The sequence below is a fragment of the Stylophora pistillata genome, chromosome 1 (assembly GCF_964205215.1).
Source record: "Stylophora pistillata chromosome 1, jaStyPist1.2, whole genome shotgun sequence".
Lineage (NCBI taxonomy): Eukaryota > Metazoa > Cnidaria > Anthozoa > Scleractinia > Pocilloporidae > Stylophora > Stylophora pistillata.
This window is the reverse complement of record NC_142519.1, coordinates 18990100-19011375: the sequence shown is the minus strand read 5'-3', so window position 1 is coordinate 19011375 and position 21276 is coordinate 18990100. Positions and strand designations below refer to the sequence as shown.

The 21276-nt window shown below is 38.5% G+C and overlaps 3 protein-coding genes across 6 annotated transcripts in view; 2 read left to right on the top strand and 1 right to left on the bottom strand.

Annotated features, from left to right (window-relative positions):
• The window catches only part of LOC111343443 (acetyl-CoA carboxylase-like), a 40150-nt gene extending 32222 nt beyond the window's left edge, over positions 1-7928 (top strand). The window contains exons 58-72 of one of the 2 annotated variants that reach the window (XM_022950623.2): positions 323-433; positions 548-614; positions 1030-1106; positions 1217-1337; positions 1844-1940; positions 2049-2145; positions 2515-2641; positions 3055-3241; positions 3857-3978; positions 4273-4352; positions 4682-4747; positions 5104-5204; positions 5285-5354; positions 5518-5648; positions 6565-7928. In XM_022950623.2, coding sequence (XP_022806358.2) covers positions 323-433; positions 548-614; positions 1030-1106; positions 1217-1337; positions 1844-1940; positions 2049-2145; positions 2515-2641; positions 3055-3241; positions 3857-3978; positions 4273-4352; positions 4682-4747; positions 5104-5204; positions 5285-5354; positions 5518-5648; positions 6565-6718 — 1608 coding nt within the window. In that variant the 3' untranslated portion in view covers positions 6719-7928. Of the gene's footprint in view, positions 1-322; positions 434-547; positions 615-1029; positions 1107-1216; positions 1338-1843; positions 1941-2048; positions 2146-2514; positions 2642-3054; positions 3242-3856; positions 3979-4272; positions 4353-4681; positions 4748-5103; positions 5205-5284; positions 5355-5517; positions 5649-6536 lie in introns of both variants that reach the window. The other variant, XM_088742034.1, reaches the window with a different exon arrangement.
• On the bottom strand, positions 7779-15597 carry LOC111343440 (putative methyltransferase-like protein 25). Of its 2 annotated transcripts, XM_022950616.2 has the most exons (10): positions 15077-15597; positions 14143-14854; positions 12932-13032; positions 12547-12576; positions 12273-12311; positions 11360-11394; positions 10885-10984; positions 10482-10556; positions 8604-8675; positions 7779-8504 (listed from the first exon to the last, which is right to left on the bottom strand). In XM_022950616.2, the coding sequence occupies exons 1-10, from the start codon at positions 15527-15529 to the stop codon at positions 8361-8363; spliced, it is 1761 nt and encodes a 586-aa protein (XP_022806351.2). In that variant the 5' UTR covers positions 15530-15597; the 3' UTR covers positions 7779-8360. The 2 variants fall into 2 exon arrangements, with proteins under 2 accessions (XP_022806351.2, XP_022806355.2); XM_022950620.2 differs by lacking the exons at positions 7779-8504; positions 8604-8675 and adding an exon at positions 8684-9041.
• A 38-nt stretch (positions 15598-15635) lies between these two features.
• On the top strand, positions 15636-19809 carry LOC111343442 (uncharacterized). Of its 2 annotated transcripts, none has more exons than XM_088742055.1 (5): positions 15636-15776; positions 17989-18180; positions 18884-19078; positions 19278-19334; positions 19460-19809. In XM_088742055.1, the coding sequence occupies exons 1-5, from the start codon at positions 15725-15727 to the stop codon at positions 19603-19605; spliced, it is 642 nt and encodes a 213-aa protein (XP_088598181.1). In that variant the 5' UTR covers positions 15636-15724; the 3' UTR covers positions 19606-19809. The 2 variants fall into 2 exon arrangements, with proteins under 2 accessions (XP_088598181.1, XP_022806356.2); XM_022950621.2 differs by lacking the exon at positions 15636-15776 and adding an exon at positions 16198-16332.
• The last annotated feature ends 1467 nt before the right edge of the window (positions 19810-21276 follow it).

Here is a 21276-nt window from a genome sequence, read left to right as displayed (position 1 = left end):
CGGAAAGCGGACGGTGGTAATATCCCAAAACTGTGCGTTTTCTATTTTGAAATGTGTGTAAACTGATTTTTGTAAGAACTTTTACAGGTCTCAGCACTCAACCATTGAAGACAAAAATGATAGACCTTGAGGCATAAGCCGGCCGAATCTGAAGATCTCTTTTTATTTTGTTACGCAGTCTTTGCATTAAGTTCGCGTGCTACTCGTTAAACATTTTCCTTTTAGCGGATAGGCTACAAATACCAATCCCAGTACCCAAATGTTAACATTGTAAATACGAGATCGCTTTACCTCTTTTAATTTGTGCTTTCTCCTTTTGCAGGTTACATGCCGAGCTGTTGGTATTGGTTCTTACCTCGTTCGTCTTGGTCAGAGGGTTATTCAAGTAGAGAATGCGCATGTCATCCTCACGGGATCTGGAGCACTGAACAAGGTAAAGACCTTTTCTAAGCTGGTAATTACTTTCTTTCCTCAGTAATCAAACAAATGAGAAAAGCCTCAGCGGATAATACTGTTTAATTTATTTAATGGATTATTTCTCTCCTAGGTCCTTGGCCGCCAGGTCTATACCTCAAACCTTCAGTTGGGAGGACCTCAGATCATGCACAATAATGGTATGGAAACATCCACATTTTTTTCAAAAGTAGATCACAGTCTAAGAATTGTACATTTCGTTCTTAGTGGCAGAGCCAATTTTACGATATCCGCCGTCACTCTATATCGTATGAAAGCAGAAAATAACACATTGGATCTAATTTCTCCAATCAAATCTAAGGATCAAAACCTTCGTAAGCAGCCGACTGGCAACTGACACTTAAACGTTATGTTTAATTACAATGTTTGTTACAATGTGTTTGTATTTGCCTGGGGCTGTGGTCAACTGATGTTATTATTGATACATGAATTAGATCATTGAATTTATTGGGATTGACTACCGACTTTATTACACGGAATAACAGCCCCCTTAGTGTCAAAGTGGTTACAGTCCCTAAATTCCTGTTACTGAATCTATGCATACACTCTCTACAGGCGTGACTCACATGGTGGTTACTGACGATTTTGGAGGAATTTCTGCTATCATGCGGTGGCTTTCGTATGTTCCTAAGGTAACTATATCGTGAATGCAATAATTTTCATCGATAAGATGTTGAAATGATATTTATTTTTGTTCTTTTTTTACCTTTTTGCACCTTGTAATTTTGTTGTTTGTGTTCAGTGCAAAAATGGTCCTCTGCCGATCATAAAGACAAGCGATCCTGTTGAGAGGGAAATTGAGTTTGTCCCACCCAAGGCTCCATATGATCCTCGGCACTTGATCTGTGGAGCAGCACATCCTGGTAGGTACTCTAAATCGGTGCTCAGATTCATAAATTTAAATTGCAGCCCTAGTCAATAGGATGGGAAATATGCCCTTCTGCTTGTCCGCATCAACCCTGCGTGAAGTGGAAAGATATTTGAAGTTTGCAAAGCATAGTTTTTTCAACTGTAAAACAGAGAACAAAGACTTTAGCTATTTTGTATATTTATGGTCATGTGCCTATGTGTTATATATCATTTGCCAGTGGCGTTATGGTTGTGGAAAAGAACATAACTTAGCACATTGAGGGTTTAACCAACGGAGTGTACAATGGTTGGCTCCAGGACAAAGACAGCCTTTCATGTATTTATCATGTATATGTTTCATTGATTGCAAGCCGAGAATGAAAAAAATACCACTTTCATTTATCTTGATGTATCAATGATGTATCATTAAGCTCCGCGAGGGCGTCCTTCGCGTCAGTGAAAGCGTTTATGTAACTTTCCCGGAAGAGCTACTGACTTTGTTAAACGCTATATTTTGTAGAAAATAAGGATGTCTGGTTAAGTGGCTTCTTTGATAATGGCTCCTTTGTGGAAACTTTAGACGGTTGGGCAAAGACTGTCGTGTGTGGAAGAGCAAGGTAACTTAAATGATAAGTGATCTGTTCTTTTGTCGTATTTCAGTGAAGCCGTTTATTATTATTATCGACCAGGTTTCCATTTTCTTTTAATATTTATCGTTTATGTAGGCTAGGTGGTATCCCAATGGGAGTGATTACTGTTGAAACGAGAGCAGTTGAAGTTGTAATTCCTGCAGATCCAGGAAATCCTGATTCAGACACCAAGGTAGGAACGCACTTCCTTTGTGTTAATCCTGAAATACCGGCTCGGTCAACGGCTCTACTCTCTTTTTCAGTATAGTATGGCTTTCATTTGGCTTTTTCGATACATTGAGCACCATTCAGCATTAATTTTGTTGTTTGCAACCCATGCGACCGCAAGAGAGAGATTTGAAAAGTTGACATGTCAGGAAAGGCTTTTAATTAGTCTTTTACCCACTGACTAATATATCTTAAATTTTAAATGTGCATCATCCTTTTTGGGAGAAGTTTTCATTATGAAAGAGGGTCATCTTATTTGTTTGGGCATGACAGGATAAGGAATACTCAGTGAAATAGCTATTTCTTTCCTCGCTGTTATCTCCGTTCATTTCAGATTCATGCCCAAGCAGGGCAGGTGTGGTACCCAGATTCTGCCTACAAAACTGCCCAAGCTATCCGTGACTTCAACAAAGAACAACTCCCTTTGATGATTTTTGCAAACTGGAGAGGATTTTCGGGAGGTAGGAGAGTAAATTAGTTAAGATATCGTGATATCCTCTTACCTAAAGCAGCTAAACCATCGTATTTGTGTAGTGGTTAGTTCACGCTTCATGTCTGACCTTCTATGCAGAGAATTGCTAGACGTAAAATACGTTACGTGGGTGATATCCGCGGATATCCCCCCGTTTTTAGGTTGGGGATGTTCGGTCTAGTCATGCGTTTAGACCAATTGTGCGCGAGAAAATGTATTTGATGGATCATAATGAAAGATATCAGAAAGGTTGTGGATGAATAGTGTTAGATAATATTATATCAACAGGAAGAAGAAGGGGGTGAACTTCCTCTTGGGACCTTTTTTGTACAGAACTGATCGTTTGGTAATTGAGGTATTCTTATGATTAGTAACTGATTCTATTTCTTTAACAACTCGTAGGAATGAAGGACATGTACGAACAAGTGTTGAAGTATGGCGCCTATATTGTCGACGCACTGCGAGAATATGAACAACCAGTGTTTATATACCTACCTCCTAATGGAGAACTTCGGGGAGGAGCATGGGTCGTAGTGGATCCAACAATTAACCCAGAGATGATGGAAATGTACGCTGACCAAGAAAGCAGGTAAGATGACCAACAATACGGATTTAGAAAAATATTACTATGCTTTGAATTTTTTTCTACGGCAACTGTGCACACTGAGTCAAATTACGAGCCACAAGGCTTATACCACCAGAGTTTGTGCCTCGGGTTCAGGTGAATGAAGCGACATGGGTTATACTCCGGCCTTGCATTTCGTGAAATTTCCCTGAACGTTCGCCGGTATCCATTTAAACTCCAATGTGGAGAGAGGCACGGTCAGAGAAAAGGGTAATCCAAAGAGCACAACGCACTGACCCGATCAGTTTCAAACTCACTTCTTTCCGCTTTTCGGCCAACAGGAGTACATAATACCCTTTACAAGAGTACATAACACTCTTTTTCTGGTGAATTGCTATAGAAAGGTATCAAAATGAAATCATTTTGCTCTTGCGGCTTGCACGCTGAGAAAAGAAATGAAATGTGCTTCCTCTAGCCATCCATATAAAAAGGTACAACGCAATATTCCTGACAAAAGGCTTCAAATACTTCAATTATGGGTTGTAAACAGATAAGTGTGCACGACCTTTCTTTCGTGTACGCAATGAGAACAGAACAGAACACATAAGACACTCTTCTTTATCTGTTTTCATCTCGCAGAGGTGGAGTGCTTGAACCTGCTGGTACAGTGGAAATTAAGTTCCGTCGTAAGGATCTTGTTAAAGCCATGCACAGATTGGATGCCAAATGTCAAGAGATCGCCCAGGCTCTCGCATCAGCCGGTAAATACTCGCTTGATTTTTCGGGTGCTTGTGAGAGGTGATGGCGGCACAGAGGAGGAGTGTGCCATCCGAATTTAATAGTACACCCTACGGTTCAGGGTAGGGAATCAAAATTTATGCACCCCAAAACGAAATATCTTTACATAACTTCAACGAGGCTAACCCGTGTCAACTGACGACCTTGGAAAACTTCTGCCCAGCACACCTGCACAAATTTGAGGAATTCCGTTACGTGTTTGATAGCATTTCACGCTTCGAAATCTCTTGTATTTCAACCGAACGACTTTGTTTCAGATTTGCCAGTTAAAGAACGTAAAACATTGGAGAGACAGCAGAAGGAACGGGAGGAAAAGTTACTTCCCATTTATCAACAGGTACTGTGAATAACAACTTTGTCAAGAAATACCATGCCCATCTTGACTTCAATAGTGGGAAAAATATGCGTTATCACCGTGTACTCTTTTAAAAGGCTTTCAAGTGAGAAACGGGCCCACCAATTTTTACTTAGGTTGGCTCGTTATCTCAGCTTAAAGGTTATCTGGCTATCCAGGGTGAAAAATCGAATGCTGGGCAATACCGAGAAAATGCGTCAGACAATTACGTTTAGTGATGGATAGGTGATTGAAAGTTTGGATTTGTTTTACGATAAAGAATCATTTACAACACGGGATCTTAATTTGATGTTTGTACTTCTCGTTTACAGATTTCCGTGGAGTTTGCTGAACTTCATGATACTCCAGGGCGTATGCAAGAAAAGGGTGTCATCTCTGTAAGTTCATCTTAATTTCTGGTCGTCCTAATTTCATTCTTTTCGCATTCTTCACTGTCGTTGTTATCGTAGTCCGTTCAAATTACTGAACGGAAGAAGGACTCAAACAATGTATAGTTTCAATGTCCTTTTCCCCCTCTCTACAAAAGAAACAGAGCTTAGCGAGCTATTAATTCAAAAATACTTAGGGCTGGGTGGGTCGAAACTCGATTAACTTTACGTAACCATACATTGCCATGGCACTGGTAAGTTCCTCTTGTTACTCTAAATACTCGGCCTTTATGCGAAAAAAAAGGAATTTCGATTTAACTTTTGAGTTAATTCCCGGTCATGCGTGTTTTTCTTTCACTTTGTAGGAAGTTCTCAAGTGGAAAGAGTCCCGCCAGTTCTTTTACTGGCGTCTGAGGCGAATTTTGATGACCAGAGACGCAAAGAAGAAGATCAGGAAGGCTAATCCGTAAGGAAACAGTGCAGTTACTTCTGGACATAAAATGCGATAACGTTGGTTAAATTTTTTTTCGGTTTTGCTTTTCCTAGTGATATTTCGAGTCCCCAGCTCTGTTCCATGTTGGAAAGATTGTTTCTAGAGGCACACGGGAATACCAAGGTAAACATCCCTTCTTGAACTTTGTTTCCAATAGTAACTCGTTTATTTTGTCCTATCACTACAACTTTTGACTCATTGCACTTCGTTAGCGGAACTGTTTCCTTCTCCCTTTTGTGAAATAAAGTGATATGTCCCCTCGTAAATACATTCTCTTATGCTGCAGTCGTACTTGTGGAATGACAACAAATCAGTTGTGGAGTGGCTGGAGAAGGAGGCGAGTGAAAACGAACACTCTGTCATCGATGAAAATGTGAAGTGGATAAGCAGGGACTGGATTCTTAGACAGATTAAGACGTAAGTATTCCTTCTTAATCGTTCGTTACTTCTGTGCCATGAGGACCACGAGTGTGAACATTCAACCTGGTCAATTTCTGCAAAGAAAGACTAGATATGGTTCTCAGATATGAATCGTAACGTAGAAACTATGGATTATACTACAGTAAGAGAAATATTGGAAAAGATGTCCATATAACAATGTGATTCTGAACCTTGCATATCGGATACGAAATGCTGTAACGTTTATTTGTATCACCACTTTACACCCTCTCATCAGTGTATATATTCCTCATACTAAGGTCAATTTTGTTTTTTTCAACTAAGTTGATTATGTAGATTGGTCACCATAAAGAGTTTCAAAGCTGACGTTTCGAGCGTCAGTTCTTCGTTAGAGCGAAGTGTGAAATACTCCCCCATCGATGCAGCACCACAGTTTCTTTAGAACCTTACCCCCTTTCAGTGGCGGATCCAGGGGGAGGGTCCGGGCGGTCCCGACCCGCCTATCAAACCTGACGCTTACAACTTTGAGACAGGATCGTATATCACTTTTAACCGGCTGATTTTTTTAATGAATCCAAATAAACGGTAAGCGGCCAAGGAATTATAACGTGCAACCGCGACTGGTGGGAGGGGGTGTGGGGGAGAAGTAATTTGCTTCAAAGAGTCCAACAGTCCTTTCTGAACCAAAGTTTGGATCCCCCCCCCCCCCCCCCTCAATCCAAAATTCCTGGATCCGCCTCTGCCTTTATTCTCCTTACTGTTGTGTGTACATTTTCTACGCTACTGACAAAGAGAATTGTTGTAACAATGAAGAGTTTCTTTAGTTGGAGATCATTTCCTTCTATTTGTAGCAGATGTTTATATCATGTCACTTATTTGAGGACAAACGATTTTGATGCTTGGTAGGTAAGAGCTTCTATTTCATCCACTGTAGACTTGTACAAGAAAATCCTGAAGTGGCAATGGACTCAATTGTACACATTACCCAACAAATGACAGCTGCCAAACGTGCACAGGTTTCCAAGATTTTGGCTGCCATGGACTCTGGCAGTACTGTGGATAATTCAAACGGCGAGTCTGCCAGCTAAAACGGAAATTCTGATTTGACCCAAAGTGCTATGACGCTAGCATATAACTAGTCGATTATTTAGGGAATTTTTTTTTTAAAGGACAATTAGAACTCTGTGAACTCGCTCTCTTACTAATAACGAACGAATGTTTAAATTTTGAGATTTCGCTCCATGTTATAATCATTTTACTAAAGCTTCTTTGATTTCCCTTGCATTCAGAGGTTCCATTATACGTACTCAGATTCTCCTACTAGAAACTTAGGAAGATAATGCAATTCGTCCACCTGAATTAAAAAAAAGGATTTTTGCAGCAAGTCGTACAGTAAATGCAAGTATCATCATTGCATGGTTTGAGTTTTTATAGAACTCCCACACGCGATTAACCTTAATTAAATTTGAGTTGACATCGATCTGCTGGTTGGGTTATAACGTCCATATGGGTAACTTTTTGCTTTGTCGCGGAAAAAAGCTTAGAAGCTTTGCTTAGAAAAGATATACTTATGAAAAACTGATGAATGCTTTCCGTAAGTGTGCGAAGAGAGAGTTTGCTTTTGAAGGGAATAAGTGCTAGTCATATTTAAAAACAATCAATTCGTGTGAAGGCAGATATTTAACGCTATTCTCAGTGGTGTCGTTTTGCTGAAATTCTTTCGATTTCAGGAGGCTCATAAGAATTTGCCTGCACTGTGTAACCATGTGGTCTAAATAATGATCATAGTTTATTGTGATAAAATTGCCGTCAAAGGAAAGTTGTTTAACTAAGAGAGGACGTACTTGGTAGGTTTATATTTATTATGTCTAGTTTCTTTTTTGGTTTGGTTTTGTTTTGTTTTGTTTTTTAGGTAGCGTGGTTTAGATTGTATTTTATGAGTTTGATACGAAGTCTTCTTTTACGTCGGATTCAATTTGAGGGTAGTTCTCTATTTGTAATTCACTGATCATGAATATTGCACCATTCAATCTCAATGAACGAAAATAATAACGTTAATGAAATTTCCATGTTTAAATTTTTTCATCGTCAACGTTTTCTATTGGTAGATTTTGAAGAATTTCGCTCAAGCAATGATTTTACAAAAAGTTTGTTAATTCCCACTTATTCTTTAATAGACCATGATCATAGTATTTGATTCGTTAATAACGTCAATCATTTTTTCTTGTTGACCCCTTTGTCGAGTAAATGTTAGATGTACTGATATTGAATACAAGATTTAAATAAATTCAAACTGTTCATGATGATATCTGTGGTACTTTGGCCATTTGGACAAAGGTCAAATAGGTCTGATACAGTAGAACCTCGATTTAACGAAGTGCCAAGGGACTGGGGAAATTGGTTCGCTATATCGAGGTTTTGTGGCATACATTTTACTCTAACTTTAGCTGGGCTGAAACTGAAGTATCGTTCGTTAAATCGAGGACTTCGTTATATAGAGGTTTGTTAAATTGAAGTTCCGCTGTACATATATCAAGAAAGCAACATGCGTCACTAGACTTTCCAAAACCTGTCATTAACTTCATCGGCTAACGACACGGGAATCGGGCTGTTCATTATATGGTTTGACCTCCTAAAGAATGGAACTTGGTATCCCAATATAATGAGTCCTAAAGACATGTCACCATAGCTCTGGTAGACTTGGGGACTCGAACTTCGTCCTTCTCTACTTTACGCTAGAAACAGTCCCCGAGAATGTTGCTTGTCTTCATCTCGTGGGGAAGTTGTCTCGTCAGGCTTGGAAGCAATGATAGCATAACATCTTGGGGACCTCACGGGGTCAAAGAGCCGTACGATACAAGCAGACTCGTGACCCTACAAAACACAGAAAAATGTGAGAAGAAGGGTTCAGAAGCTCGCTCCAAGCTTCGTAATTACGAGCACTAATCAAAGACGGTGGCAAAGATAGGATACCTGTTCGTATAAATAGCGTAGTCTGTCCAGCAGGAAAACGCTTTCGATGCAAGGGGCGATAGCCGCCCTCAACTGTTGGTAGAAATTGAATGTTATATTTAAATGTTAATGACATAAAAGGCGCTGGGATTGAAAGAAAGTGGTCCATCTCTATATGTTTACTGGTTTTCACTGGTAAGCGTTTAAAGGGCCACGGACAAGGTAGTCTCCCTCGCAGCCGTTTTTAATCTCGTCACGCAACGCTCCTCCCCACAAACGGCTGCTCACATTCGAACAACATTCCTTTCCCTTTGTTGTCTTTGCACCAATCACCAGTCGCTAAATCAGCCGCGGACTTTGCTCCAATTGTTATCAACGGGAAAGCAATAGAGGTAGTGTCCACTGTTAAGTTGTTAGGGCTAAACATTTCTTCCGACCTTCGGTGGAACTGTCATGTTGCTGAAATAAGTTAAAAAGTAGCGAGTCTATTATATTTTCTTAAACAATTGAAGAGAGCGAATATTCCCGCCAAAGATCTGCTAATCTTTTACATGACCTGTATCCGCCCAGAAATGGAATGCGCATGCCCGGTGTTTCACAACGCGCTTCCCGCATACTTATCTGTTGAGTTAGAACAGCTACAGAAACGCGCCATGCGGAGAATTATTTTTCCGTTTGTTCCATATAGCGACCCTCTTAAAACGATTAATCTAATTCAGCTTTTGGCTGCGATTTTAATCAGAATAAACTATCTATTCCTATTCCAGTGAGATCACTGACATTGTTTCTTATGTAACAAATCAGAGCACAAGAGATTGTAATCAATATCGTTTTTCCCGCGGTTTCAAATTCTGCATTTGATCGTTTTTTTCTTGATGGAAGAAACGCCGAAGAAGGTTTTGCAAAGTGATCGTTGCTTTTTTTGTTCCACTTCAGTTGAGAAAAAAAAATATTATGTTTTTGGAAAAAGTTCTTTCGATTTTCCAGCGATTATTAGTTCCTGTCTGGATGTGAATGTGAGCTGCTATTCAGCGACCAGCGAGTTGTCAGTTTGTAAAGCTTGCTACCGACGATTGATCGAGTTCAAAAGGGCCTTTGATCATCTTGAAGAGCTCAAAGATGAATTGAAGGGAATCTTCAAGGATCGCGAACTCCTCAGAACGAAGCGCTTATTGAACGTTGAGAGCGACGGTGGAGAAATCCAAGCTTCGTGCCGTGGGAAATCCTCGAAATGTTTACAATTCGATCCGATCAATACCACTTGTACTTCTAATGCTACTGCCAATTCTAGTATTTCTACCGCGATCAGCCAACAGGTATGTTATACTCCGGTAAGATTTCCTAGTGGTTCTATTGGTGTGTCTCCTATTTGAAGTCATCCATACGGACTTGTGCTACAAGCTTTCCCTAGTCAACTGACAGTAAGACCCCCGTGTGAAAGCTTTGAACTCCAAGATGAAACAAACAATATGATTGGTTAGATTACTTTGGCGCGCGGAGTTCTCGACATATGTAACCCGAATGGTGATTGGTTGAAGTAGCGGAAAGGAATGTTGTTCGAGTGTGAGCAGCCGTTTGTGGGGAGGTTGCGTAACGAGACTAAAAAACGGCTGCGAGGGAGACTACGGACAAGGAAAAACTGGAGAAATGATTATAAGTAACACACTGTTTAAATTTGGTAAATCTCTGTGGAGAAGCGCTAGGACTCATTAAAAAAAAACATCTTTCCCTCTTTTAAGACTTCCATTCAACGAACGTGGGAGAGTGAATCGTTGAAGGCTAACGTTGATAGCCTCTTGGGTTGGGCGTGTCATTTTCAATGTAACACCCGTGCATAGTCTGCTCCCCACCCATTTCACACGAATGTAAAGATTCTGAAAATAATATGTGACTCCTCACCTGATGGAAGGCATGCAAATGCCTCTCATGGTGTTGAAATCTTGTCAGGTAGGAGTTCACTTCTTCTTCAGACAACTGTAAATTATAAAAAGAATGCCCATGCTGTTTGATTGACTGCAAACGAAAGTAGAAGAAAGATGCAAACCTATCATCTGAGAGAAACCATCAGAACTCCTTCAATTGTTAACTTAAAAGAAATTAAAGAGAATGGAATAGATGAATGGGAAAGGAAAAAGAAAGAAAGAGCCAAAAAATACGAAGGAAACAGAGATAAAGTCTGTTTCTACAAATCTGCTTTGGCAATGTCTTCCTTCCCCTTGGTTGGCCTCTGATCTCTTTGGTTTTGGTTTTAAAACCCCAAACCAAAAAGCCTCTACATCACAGACTTGATAACAATACAAACCTCACTCATTCTTTCTTTCAATCCCAGCTTATTAAGGCATTTATCAACATACTCCTTGAAATCCTTACATTTTGCACCAGCTTTGCCAACACGCATTCCACTATAATTGTTTGAAAAGTAATTGAAGTTACAAATTGGGCATTCCTCTAAGAAAATTGTCCTTTCCTTGACAATTAGATAAATACATGTTAGTACAGTGTTATTCCAAGAAAAAATTAATTGTCAAGGAGAACCTACCCATTGTCACAGTGTAAGCCGAACCTAAAACATTTGATAAACCCAACTTGCATGATGGTTACCGTTATTTCTAAATCAATTTTTACCATTGTAATGAAGCTAAATGTAATACTCACTAGAGTATTACTACATTTTTTCCCATCATAAATTCACTCCTGTGATAATTTAGTAACATGACTGTGTTTGCATGAATACATAAAAATTAAAAAAAGATAATTGTACTAGTATATTCACCAACCTTCCATCCAAACCAAACTTTTCTTTCAAAATGACCTATTGTAAAATAATTAAAATTAACTTCATGTGAGTTAACTTGACTGGTGGCTCTGCATGTTAAAACAGACTTCTCAAAGTACTATACAGTCTACCAACTTCTTCAAGTCGGTCCTAAAATAACTATTAGATTCTTATAGCCAGAAACATTAATTACCTTATTAAATACCCATGTATATTATGCATGGGTCCATGTATAATGCACACCCTTGTTTTTAACCAAACTTATCAGAAAAGAGTTTTCACAGCAAAAAAGACAAGTTGAATCTTGGTACAATTATTTATTAAGAAAACAAGAACAAAGTAACCCTTTTCACCCTAACACCAGTACATTATCTTTACCATTCTCGATACATTTCCAAACCTAAAGGTAGTAATGACAAGGAAAATTTGTAAAAATATAATAATAATTTCAAATTTATAACACGCCTTTTCCATGCAGATATGATCAAAAGAGCGGACTGTTTAACAATCAAGAGCTTCTTTCTCCTTTCATTTCTTTTATTCCCATGATCTTTATGTTTGATCCACGGATGATGTTGTATGGAGAAGGAAAATGTTAATCACTCACCTGTCTAAGGGTTAATTGCCTTACAGCAAGTAAATATGCTATTGACTTTCTTACCCTTTCCCAATTTAATGGCAACTCTTTCCAAAATCAACGTAAATTTTTGACATCCATCCTTTCCATTACTTATTGCTGTTTCTATAGATGATCAAAACCCTGACTGTGTCAACACAGGGCACCCAGTTGGAGTATAATAAGAGAATAATTTAACATAATAAAATTACCAGTAATATCGATAATAACAAAAATAATAATAATAATAATAATAATAATAATAATGATAATAATAACAATAATAATAATTACACACCTGAAGAATTGCTCTATACAGAACACTAAGAGGGGGACACTATAAAAAGAACAAAATAGAAAATTGATATTATCCATCTAACTCAATGAAACACTCCTTCATAATCTGGAGTAGTCTTATATGCTTATTACCACAACAGGATATATGAGATCTCATTCAAACAAACCCGCCTGTTTTTACAGGAAAACACTTTGTTCATATCCAGAATTGTCATGCCACTTCATTCTTTTAAAATTAATTTTTTAGACTGAATAATAAAATACAGTTTTCTTACCTGGGATTCTGAAGAGATTCTGTCTGCAGCCTGCAATGTAAGTAAACAAATGTCATAATTGGGTACCTGTGAGTATGTAAAAAAACTTACCAGTGTGAGGTCAAATTGATGCCCTTCAAAATTGTTCTAAATAAAAGGCGCGAGATTTCAAACCTCATGGTGCCAGGATTTCTTTGAAGAACCTAATGAAATCTGAAAATACTCAAGAACACTTGTAAAATGTTCTGTGAAGGCCTTAAGTAAATTTTCAAAGGTCTATTGAAATACTTGATTCCAGGAGGGATTTTAGTTAAGTTTAAACATCAGTAGTCAAATATTATTTCTTTATAATATAGCAATAAAATTATGAATGCAAGAAACCAAGTCTAAAAATGTAATTTGTCACCTGTTGTGCAACCATTGTGGCATTCCTGCTTATCTGAAGTTGAAACGGCTTTAAGAACTGGCTCATGGGAAAACCTAGAGCATTATCAGAATCAATGGATCCTGTAGAAAAAGCCACATAAATGCAAAAAAATGGAACAAATCAGTGGCTGGACAATAATTTCCTGTGTTCTGTAATAGTTACACAGTCAAACAGTTGTGCAAGTCACTTACAGTATGTAAATAAATAAATAAATAAATACATAAATTGAAGCTCCACCTTAGGGGCTTTTCAGCCACAATGTAAAGTAAGTGCTTCAAAATTCCCACTGGCAGGAGGCAGACCACTGGGCTATTTACAGAGTGCAGCCAAGGAGTTGAACTAGGGGCAATTGAGAACAAATCTAGTGAGTGGCAGGGTGGAGGATTTGAACCCAGGATACTGGATTACAAGTCCAGCACCCTAACTACTCGGCCATGCCACCTCCTTGTAGTAACAGGTATTTACTTCTACTCATGATCATTTGATTTGAAAACATTCTTAAAGTTGAAAACTACATATTAAGAAACAGTGCTTGCAATTTCAGGGCCATCATACTCAAAATTTGTAAGAGTACAGTATATTGCAGATAATTAGGTAGTGGAGGCTATGCCCTCCTGGTTAGTACTATGCTGGATTCATGTGGACAGGTCTGGGTTGGAGCCCTTGTCTAGGCCACCAGATATACTATAAGCCATTTTACTCTGACAGTGCTGCACACAACTCAGGAATATATTAGGAATATATCAGGAATATATCTATTAGGTACCTATGCAAACTGTCAGAGTACATGTAATAAAATTGTTGGGTGGTAACCTGCTGTCTTGTCACCTAGGAGTATACAGGGGTACCTGAGGAAACTGTGAAGGAAATTTGATAAATTGCCAGGTTGTTAAGTACTTCCAAACATAAACCAACCAGCTGGAGTATAAAATGGGAGCTTAATGCAAACTGTTATGGAAAACTGACAAATTATAGAGAGGTAATCTGCTGTCAGGGCCATTGAAGCATCCTGCCCGAAAAAAGGGTGATGGTCTGCGTAACAGGATAATCTTCAGCAATAATTGGTGAGAGGCTTGAAAGATCTTGTAGATACAGTACTGTTTTACAAAGCATTTTCTTGTAGTCTTAGTTTTAGATAAATTGTTGGTATAACAATTTTGTTTGAATTAAACATTTCCATGTAGTCTTACCTTCTAGGTCTTGTGTAACAAGGTGATAACAACAGCCCACAATACAAATCAACTTCACAGAGGATTGACTTGTAAATATTCTCAGTGCAGTTGGAGCTAAGTCCCCGCAGGTATGCAAACCAACTATAAACATGCCATCACATTCCATGTTCTCCACATCTGAGGGACTTCCCAATTCATCAAAAAGTCTTGTTAATGTCCCATTAGAAACAAATGACTGATCAACAAGCCCAGTAACTGGGACATACGAAGTTGGGTTCTGTGCATACATACATGATTGTTCTGATTTCACTGTCATGGAAATCTCAGTATTTAAACATCTATGAACAGTATCAAATGATCCCTTCTCTGGACTGGTTGATGATAACAAGGAAGACTTGCAGAAACATTTTTGTTTATTGTTATCCTTTCCACAGTGGTCACAAAGATGTAAAGTGCCATCACAACAAGAAGTACAAGCATCCGACGATGAATCTTCAAAATTTTCCTTGCTGTTGTGTGTAAATACTAACATAGTACCACTCCTCAATGAATTATCCTTCTCTCTTTTAGACTTTTTCACAAGTCCTGGCCACACTTTCAAAAGCCTCTCATTTCTCCTGGCTGCATTTTGTGTATTGCCATCAGAGGAATCAACACCAACTACCTTTAATCCATACTGCAATGCTAAGCACTGACTCAGGTAGCCTTTACCACTTCCAAGATCCAAAATCTGGGGGAAAAATGTATTCTACATGTATATATATATTAATATTTTACAGTTATTTCTCAACCCTCCTTTCAGTACTGTATCAACCAAAATACAGAGAAAAATAAGAGCAAGTTTACATTAAGGCCACAAAATTGGATCTTACGAGCTATGATGGAAGATACTTGAATCGATAACCGATGAAAGCGTAGAAATAATCTGCTACGCAGCAAGATTTTAATTCACCTTATTGACTTGGAATCGCTTTGCTAATCTACCAACCACATCTGACATCACATCCACCTCGTACGATTTTTTTGGTGTCATGATGTGGGAAATAAAATTCACTTTGTTTTCGCTTGTAAACTCCTTTTGATCTTTCACCCATGTAAAACTCTTGAGTTGAGCCTGCCTTGCTTTTTCGAGAAAAGTTTTCAGGTGTTCACCGAGTGTTCTATATTCTTCGGAAGTGTTATCATAAGCCACAGTGGGTAGATGAATAAGTTGCTCGTGTGTAAGTGATTCGAGATCTTCTCTAAGTTGAGGTGATAAAAGGGATTCCCAGTGATTTGAAGTGAAGTACTCAACCATATGGGCGTCCATTAATTCCTTCTTAGCTTCTAAATAAGCAATCAAACGCCTAATATCCTCGTTCAAGTGATCAAAATTCGAATTATCAGTTGCTTCGCCGGACGCCATGCTGGATGTTGTGATAGCATGAAGACTGGTCACTAGTCACCAGTACCAGGGTATTGATGCCTTCCATGTTACCGTTGCCTTCGATATGAGGACCTATTTGCGAAACATGTATGGTTCTTAACTGAAACTCCGTGACAATTTTGCGTATCGGAAAAAACCTGGCAATCAGTTAGAAACTATTGAAAAAGAAGAAAAATGTGTAGTTTTAGCTGTGTTTCATCAGTCCGGAGGGGAACTTTCTATACGTGTAAGTAATAGCTAGTTTTTTTCTTGTTTTTTGTTTTTTTTTTAACCGTCTCCTTCAACTTGCCAGAAAAGCGAATCGCTTTCTGTTTTGTTTTTGGGTTAAAGGCGATGGAAAAGGGAGTTGAGAGGGGGATAGGGAAGTATGTATACGTACTTTTTCTCATAACCTTTACAGAAACCTCTTCTAAGTAAAGCGATACCAAAAACTAAATATTTCGGAGCTAAGTACCTTGAAACCCAATCTCTGTTACGTGCAAAGGTAATACCAAAATACCCCCTGCCGAAATTCTCAGACATTCCTGATCATTCGTGGAAACAAATGTCGTCATTCAATCCTCCTCAAACAGCTTGATTTTCCGCCCTGCCGATCATGAATTGAGGTCATCAATTCGGTATTTGTTTACTTTGCATGTTAGAGAAAATAGATCTCAATTGCCTTGCGTGCATTGGAAAGTTGCCATTTATACGCTTCACAATCATGAAGGTTCTTCTCCCCCTTCTAAGTTTGGTTTCCATTGTTCCTGTGCTTTCATATTCTTCAGGGTCAGTTAGGTCTGGTAAGTTGCCCATTGATTATTTTTTTAATGAAATTTAGCTATGAAATTTCTAGTTAGTAGATAATCTCCAGTGTTAAAGCTTGAAGATTTTACCTACTGTCATTTTGCTCTGTTGCTTAAGGAATACTTGTTGCTCCCAAACTTTCATCTGTTTCCGTCAGACGTATCATCATTTGTTATATGATTTAAAACACGAGCACATTCCTCTTTGAGAAAACAACTAGCTGCGAGGACGAATATCGTACGAGTTATCAGACATAAATCATCGAGTGCGAGAGCTCTGCCTTTCTTTTCTTTCTTTTTTTTTTTTTTTTTTACATTTTTAACATTCTAAGCTAAGTGGTGTTTTCACCCCGGTCGGAAAATTAAGAAATGAAATGAATCTTGAAGAATTGTTCCGAGTTTCTCGATAGGCTGACGCTTTTTAACGTGTTTTTGAAATGTTTTTGAACTCTGAAATCTCACTCGGCAAATGTTTAAGGTTGCTTTGGTTGTGTTTCTTTTGATCTTGCTGCAGAGAGCCAAGGTTTCCTACTAGACAAAGACGACAAAAATTCGATAAACAGAGACTGACTTGTTACTCATCCTTCATCCCGTTGACGTATTGAACGCTCAGCGCAGCACGAATGCCTTCTCGTCTCCTGACCCTTTTTTTTTTTTTGTAGCTGTAAACAGAGACAAAAGATGGTTATGTGTGAGCGTATTATTAAGCTTTACATGAAATTTAGTATGGTTTTTGAAACGATCGACAGTCGTTTAGATTTCTAAGACATCTAATAGGATATCGTACACCTTTATTATAAGAGCCTTATTTTTACAACGATTTGTTCCCCTAACTTGAATAATAATGATAATAATAAATAGATGCTTATAGGGCGCATTTCTAATCTCAATGCGCCTAACAACAGATTATTAAGACATAAGAATAAGTAATTAATTAACAGTAATGTTTTTTAAACAAAAATGTCTTAAGCCTAGTTATGAATGTTTCTACTGTTTCCGCTCTTTTAATATATTCGGGAATTGAGTTCCATAGTTTCGGTGCAGATACTGAAAAAGCGCGTCCACCATAGGAATTGGATTTAATAGGTGGGCTGCATAACTGTAAGCGAGTTGATGATCTCAGTGTTCTTGATGGGTGGTATTCTTGTATAATAGGTTCTAAATAACTAGTAGATTGCTCATTTAAGATCTTATAAGTTATAAGTCATATCTTAAAATTAACTCTTGCTTCGATTGGCAGCCAATGTAGATTCTTTAAAATAGGTGTGATATGGTCAGTGTTTCGTGTTCCGGTTATCATACGAGCGGCGATATTCTGGATCCTCTGTAGTTTGTCCCTTTGATACTTTGGTATCCCATATAGAATGCTATTACAATAGCCTAGTCTAGAAATTACAAGGGAGTTGACTAGCATCTTCAACGCATCATTGGGAAGGTATCGACGGATGCGTCCAATGGATCTTATAGCAAAAATGGCTTTTTTGCATGTTTCATTGATATGGTCGTTAAAAGATAGATTTTTATCCATTACAATGCCTAGATTCGTAGCTTTTCCTTTGATTCCTATCAAAGGAATCAGGTTTGAATTCGTCAACGTTACGGGTTACTTAATTTTCAAAATCGTTCTTTGATTTAAATTTTCTTGAAATTCAGACTGCAACGAGAACTGCTTAGAATGTTCGGATCCCAAGTCATATTTTCCCAAATGTCGCAGATGTAAAGAAGGCTATACACTGGTTAAAACTTACATTCGACGTAGATGCGAAAGCCAGTGTCCACCCGGATCGGGACAAGTATCAGTATGGGATCCAGTCGTCAGGGCTTATATTTGTGATAGAAAAACAGGTAAGTAAATGAGTGAATTTATTGATGTCACCAATTAATTTCAGTAACAAATCGCCCGCTGCTGTGACAAGAAATGCTGTTCGAATTTATTGTTTGATATGATAGATTCATAACTTTGTAGAGGTGATGGGTATCGTACTCCGTTGTTATGGCAATGTTGTTGGTAACTGACGCATTAAAGACGTCAGTAAAGGGAGGGGGATCCTGATCCCAATATTATATTTCACGCATCATGAATTTAAAAGAGAAAATCTAACCTCCCCTCTTGTCGGTAAAAGTTTACGCGTCACGTAATAGTTTTGGGCTTAGGCACGCTTCACGAATAAACCCTTTGCCATGCACCCTCATTTAGGTCAGCGTAGTAGCGGGGGCACATTAAATCAGTCTCAAAGCTTAATCTCTATTACTGGCGTAAGCCTGAAAGCGAGAAAGAGCTGTATGACTTAACAGGAACAGCAAAACTATGCGTATCCTTTCGCATCTGATGTGACAACAGCAAAGGATAACTAGCAAACGAGGTACATCTGTTTGCAGATTTGTTTGTTATCCATTCAATCCCTTAGCTTTTGTTGTTAGGGTGATTATAAGTAGTTAGAACAAAGCGTTTTCCCGTTTTATTCTCGGTTTTTGTTTTATTTTGCTTTGTTTTCTTCTCTCAGTTTTGAAAAGTCATTTTCATTCTGACATTTGTTATTGTGCACAGATTGTTACTGGCATGACTCCACCTGCGTAGAATGTCTAGGCAGCGGATCCTGCCTTAAATGCAAACAGAACTATGCACTTAAACAAAAATCCTTCAAAAATACTGGGCCTATCATTGGTCTAAACAAATGCGTCAACGACTGCGAAACATGCGTGGAGCCTCGAAGCAAAACTCTTGTATGCAAGACAGCAGCAGGTATGTTTTTCACACAGTTTCTTCCCGTCAAAAAAAAAGGTTTTATCGCTCTGCCTATTTTTACATGGAGTTCTACTTGGCTAATGATGACGACACCAACTTCGCTCGAATTGGCTGTTGTGGTTATTTTGGTTCTGACCAATTTGTCGAAACTGGTATGAAAACTGCCCTAATCATGACATTTTTGTTTCTCTTCCAGCTTCGTGTTTAAATAGTCAGGCACCATCAGCCCCTCAGAAGAAAAGCCGACAAAACCGTAAGCTCTTTCTTTATTGCCGTCGTATCCGGCATAGGCGTTTGAAATTTCCTTGTTCGTTTGGCCAATTACATCATCCATTCGTATTTTTCGTGAAATTGTTATGACACTCTTGTTACTTTCAGTGCCTTCCCCGAAAGTGCCAACTGGAGCAGTAGGAACCAACCCGTCGAGTATGGACACATTGCCTGAACCTACAAGTGACGGAGCAATGACGGACGGAAATGAAGACACTAAGCCAACTGTGGATGAAACAGATGATGATGATTAAAACTGTTAAGATTCAGTGATTCATAGTTTGATTATCTGCTGTCAACATCAAGTTGTTTAGGTAACTATCTGACATGAACAGTGTGAAATTTGTCGCAATTCGGTAGATCGAGTGGCATAAGTGAGTAGGAAGCCTGTTTTGAGCTTAAAACGTTTTAAAGATCATGGATACATCTAAATGAATAAAGGTTATATTCTGACTCTGCATGTGATCACTGTCCCTGCATTAATCGTAGCCCTTGTTAATCAGTTTCTCTATCAATTGAAAGACTTATGTTGTATAAAGCTGGTTTTGACCTGATGCGACATCTCTTCAAGAAAATCTGAAACTAATGTAATGAACTTATTCTGTGTGATTTCTTTGAACCTTAATTAGTTATCGGTGCCTTTATAACAATCCTTGTTCGCAAGGTCCTCCAGTAACGTTTCTGGCACACGTGCAAATCGCTTAAAAATGGCTTCAGATGTTGATTTATAAAAGCAGGCTATTATAGGATACCTTTCAATGTCTCCACTTGCGATGATATTTTGTTTTATGCTTACAGTACTTATTACAACTTATGCTGATAGTGCATGTCTCATCTGTAAAAATGCATATATGTTTTCGAGTTTAAGATCAAAGGAAGTCATGTTTCCGATCTAAGATTATAATCAAGTGCAAATGCAAACACTTGACAAACGGCAGAAAAAAATCAACACCGCAGATGGACGGCTAAAGGAAAGTTTATTATTCTGTTTAAAGTATGTCGAAAAGAACTCTTCGAACCCAATCAAATTTTTTAAACCCATTTTGGATTATGGTTACATGCAATAAAAAAACACAGTTTCTCATCGAATGCAAATTAGAACCACAAAATAATGCCAAAAAAGTGATTTGATCCAAGAGCAGCTGTAGACCAAATGTAAAGAGAACTTTGAAACCTTTAAGTGGAGATAAAACGAAGTTCTACATTCTTTGGGGGACGCCTCGGTAAAGATGTAGAATTTTTGCAGCTATTTCGATGTGGACCTGAGACCTTTTTACGAGATACGCCAGATAAACACACGTACAAGCCTATTGTTCCCCAGCTAGTCGGATACAAAGTAAGATCAGTTTTGCGACAAAGAAGTGAGTAACAACTTAATGGCCATTATGTCATGGAAAGATGATAAAAGCTAAATAGGAATTAAACACATCTTAGTTACTGTTATGGCTCAGGTTTTGTGTTTAGAATGTCTTCCTGAGCTCTGCTCAGCCCTTACCAGTGTGGCTTCAGAAGGAACCACTCAACTAAATTTGCCGCTATTGCCTTTTCAGATTACATCCGGCGTGGAATAGACCTCGGATTCTCAATGGGGCGGTATTTTTTTACTTGCGCAAGGCATTTTACTCTATTGATCACGAAACACTTATTAGCAAACTAGAGTCATATGGACTTAAGAACATTGAGTTAGACTGGTTCCGAAACCACCTGACAGATCGAAAACAACTCGTGAGTTTTGGTAAAGAAATATCTGATTCTTTTCTCGTTACATCGGGTGTCCCTCAAGGGTCAATCCTTGGCCCTTTAGTCTTTGTCCTTTTTGTCAATGACCTCCTATAGTTTTAGAGCGATGCCAGATTCTGATGTACGCTGACGATACAGTTATGTACTTCGCAGCTAGTAACGCCCAAGAAATCAGTAGTACTTTT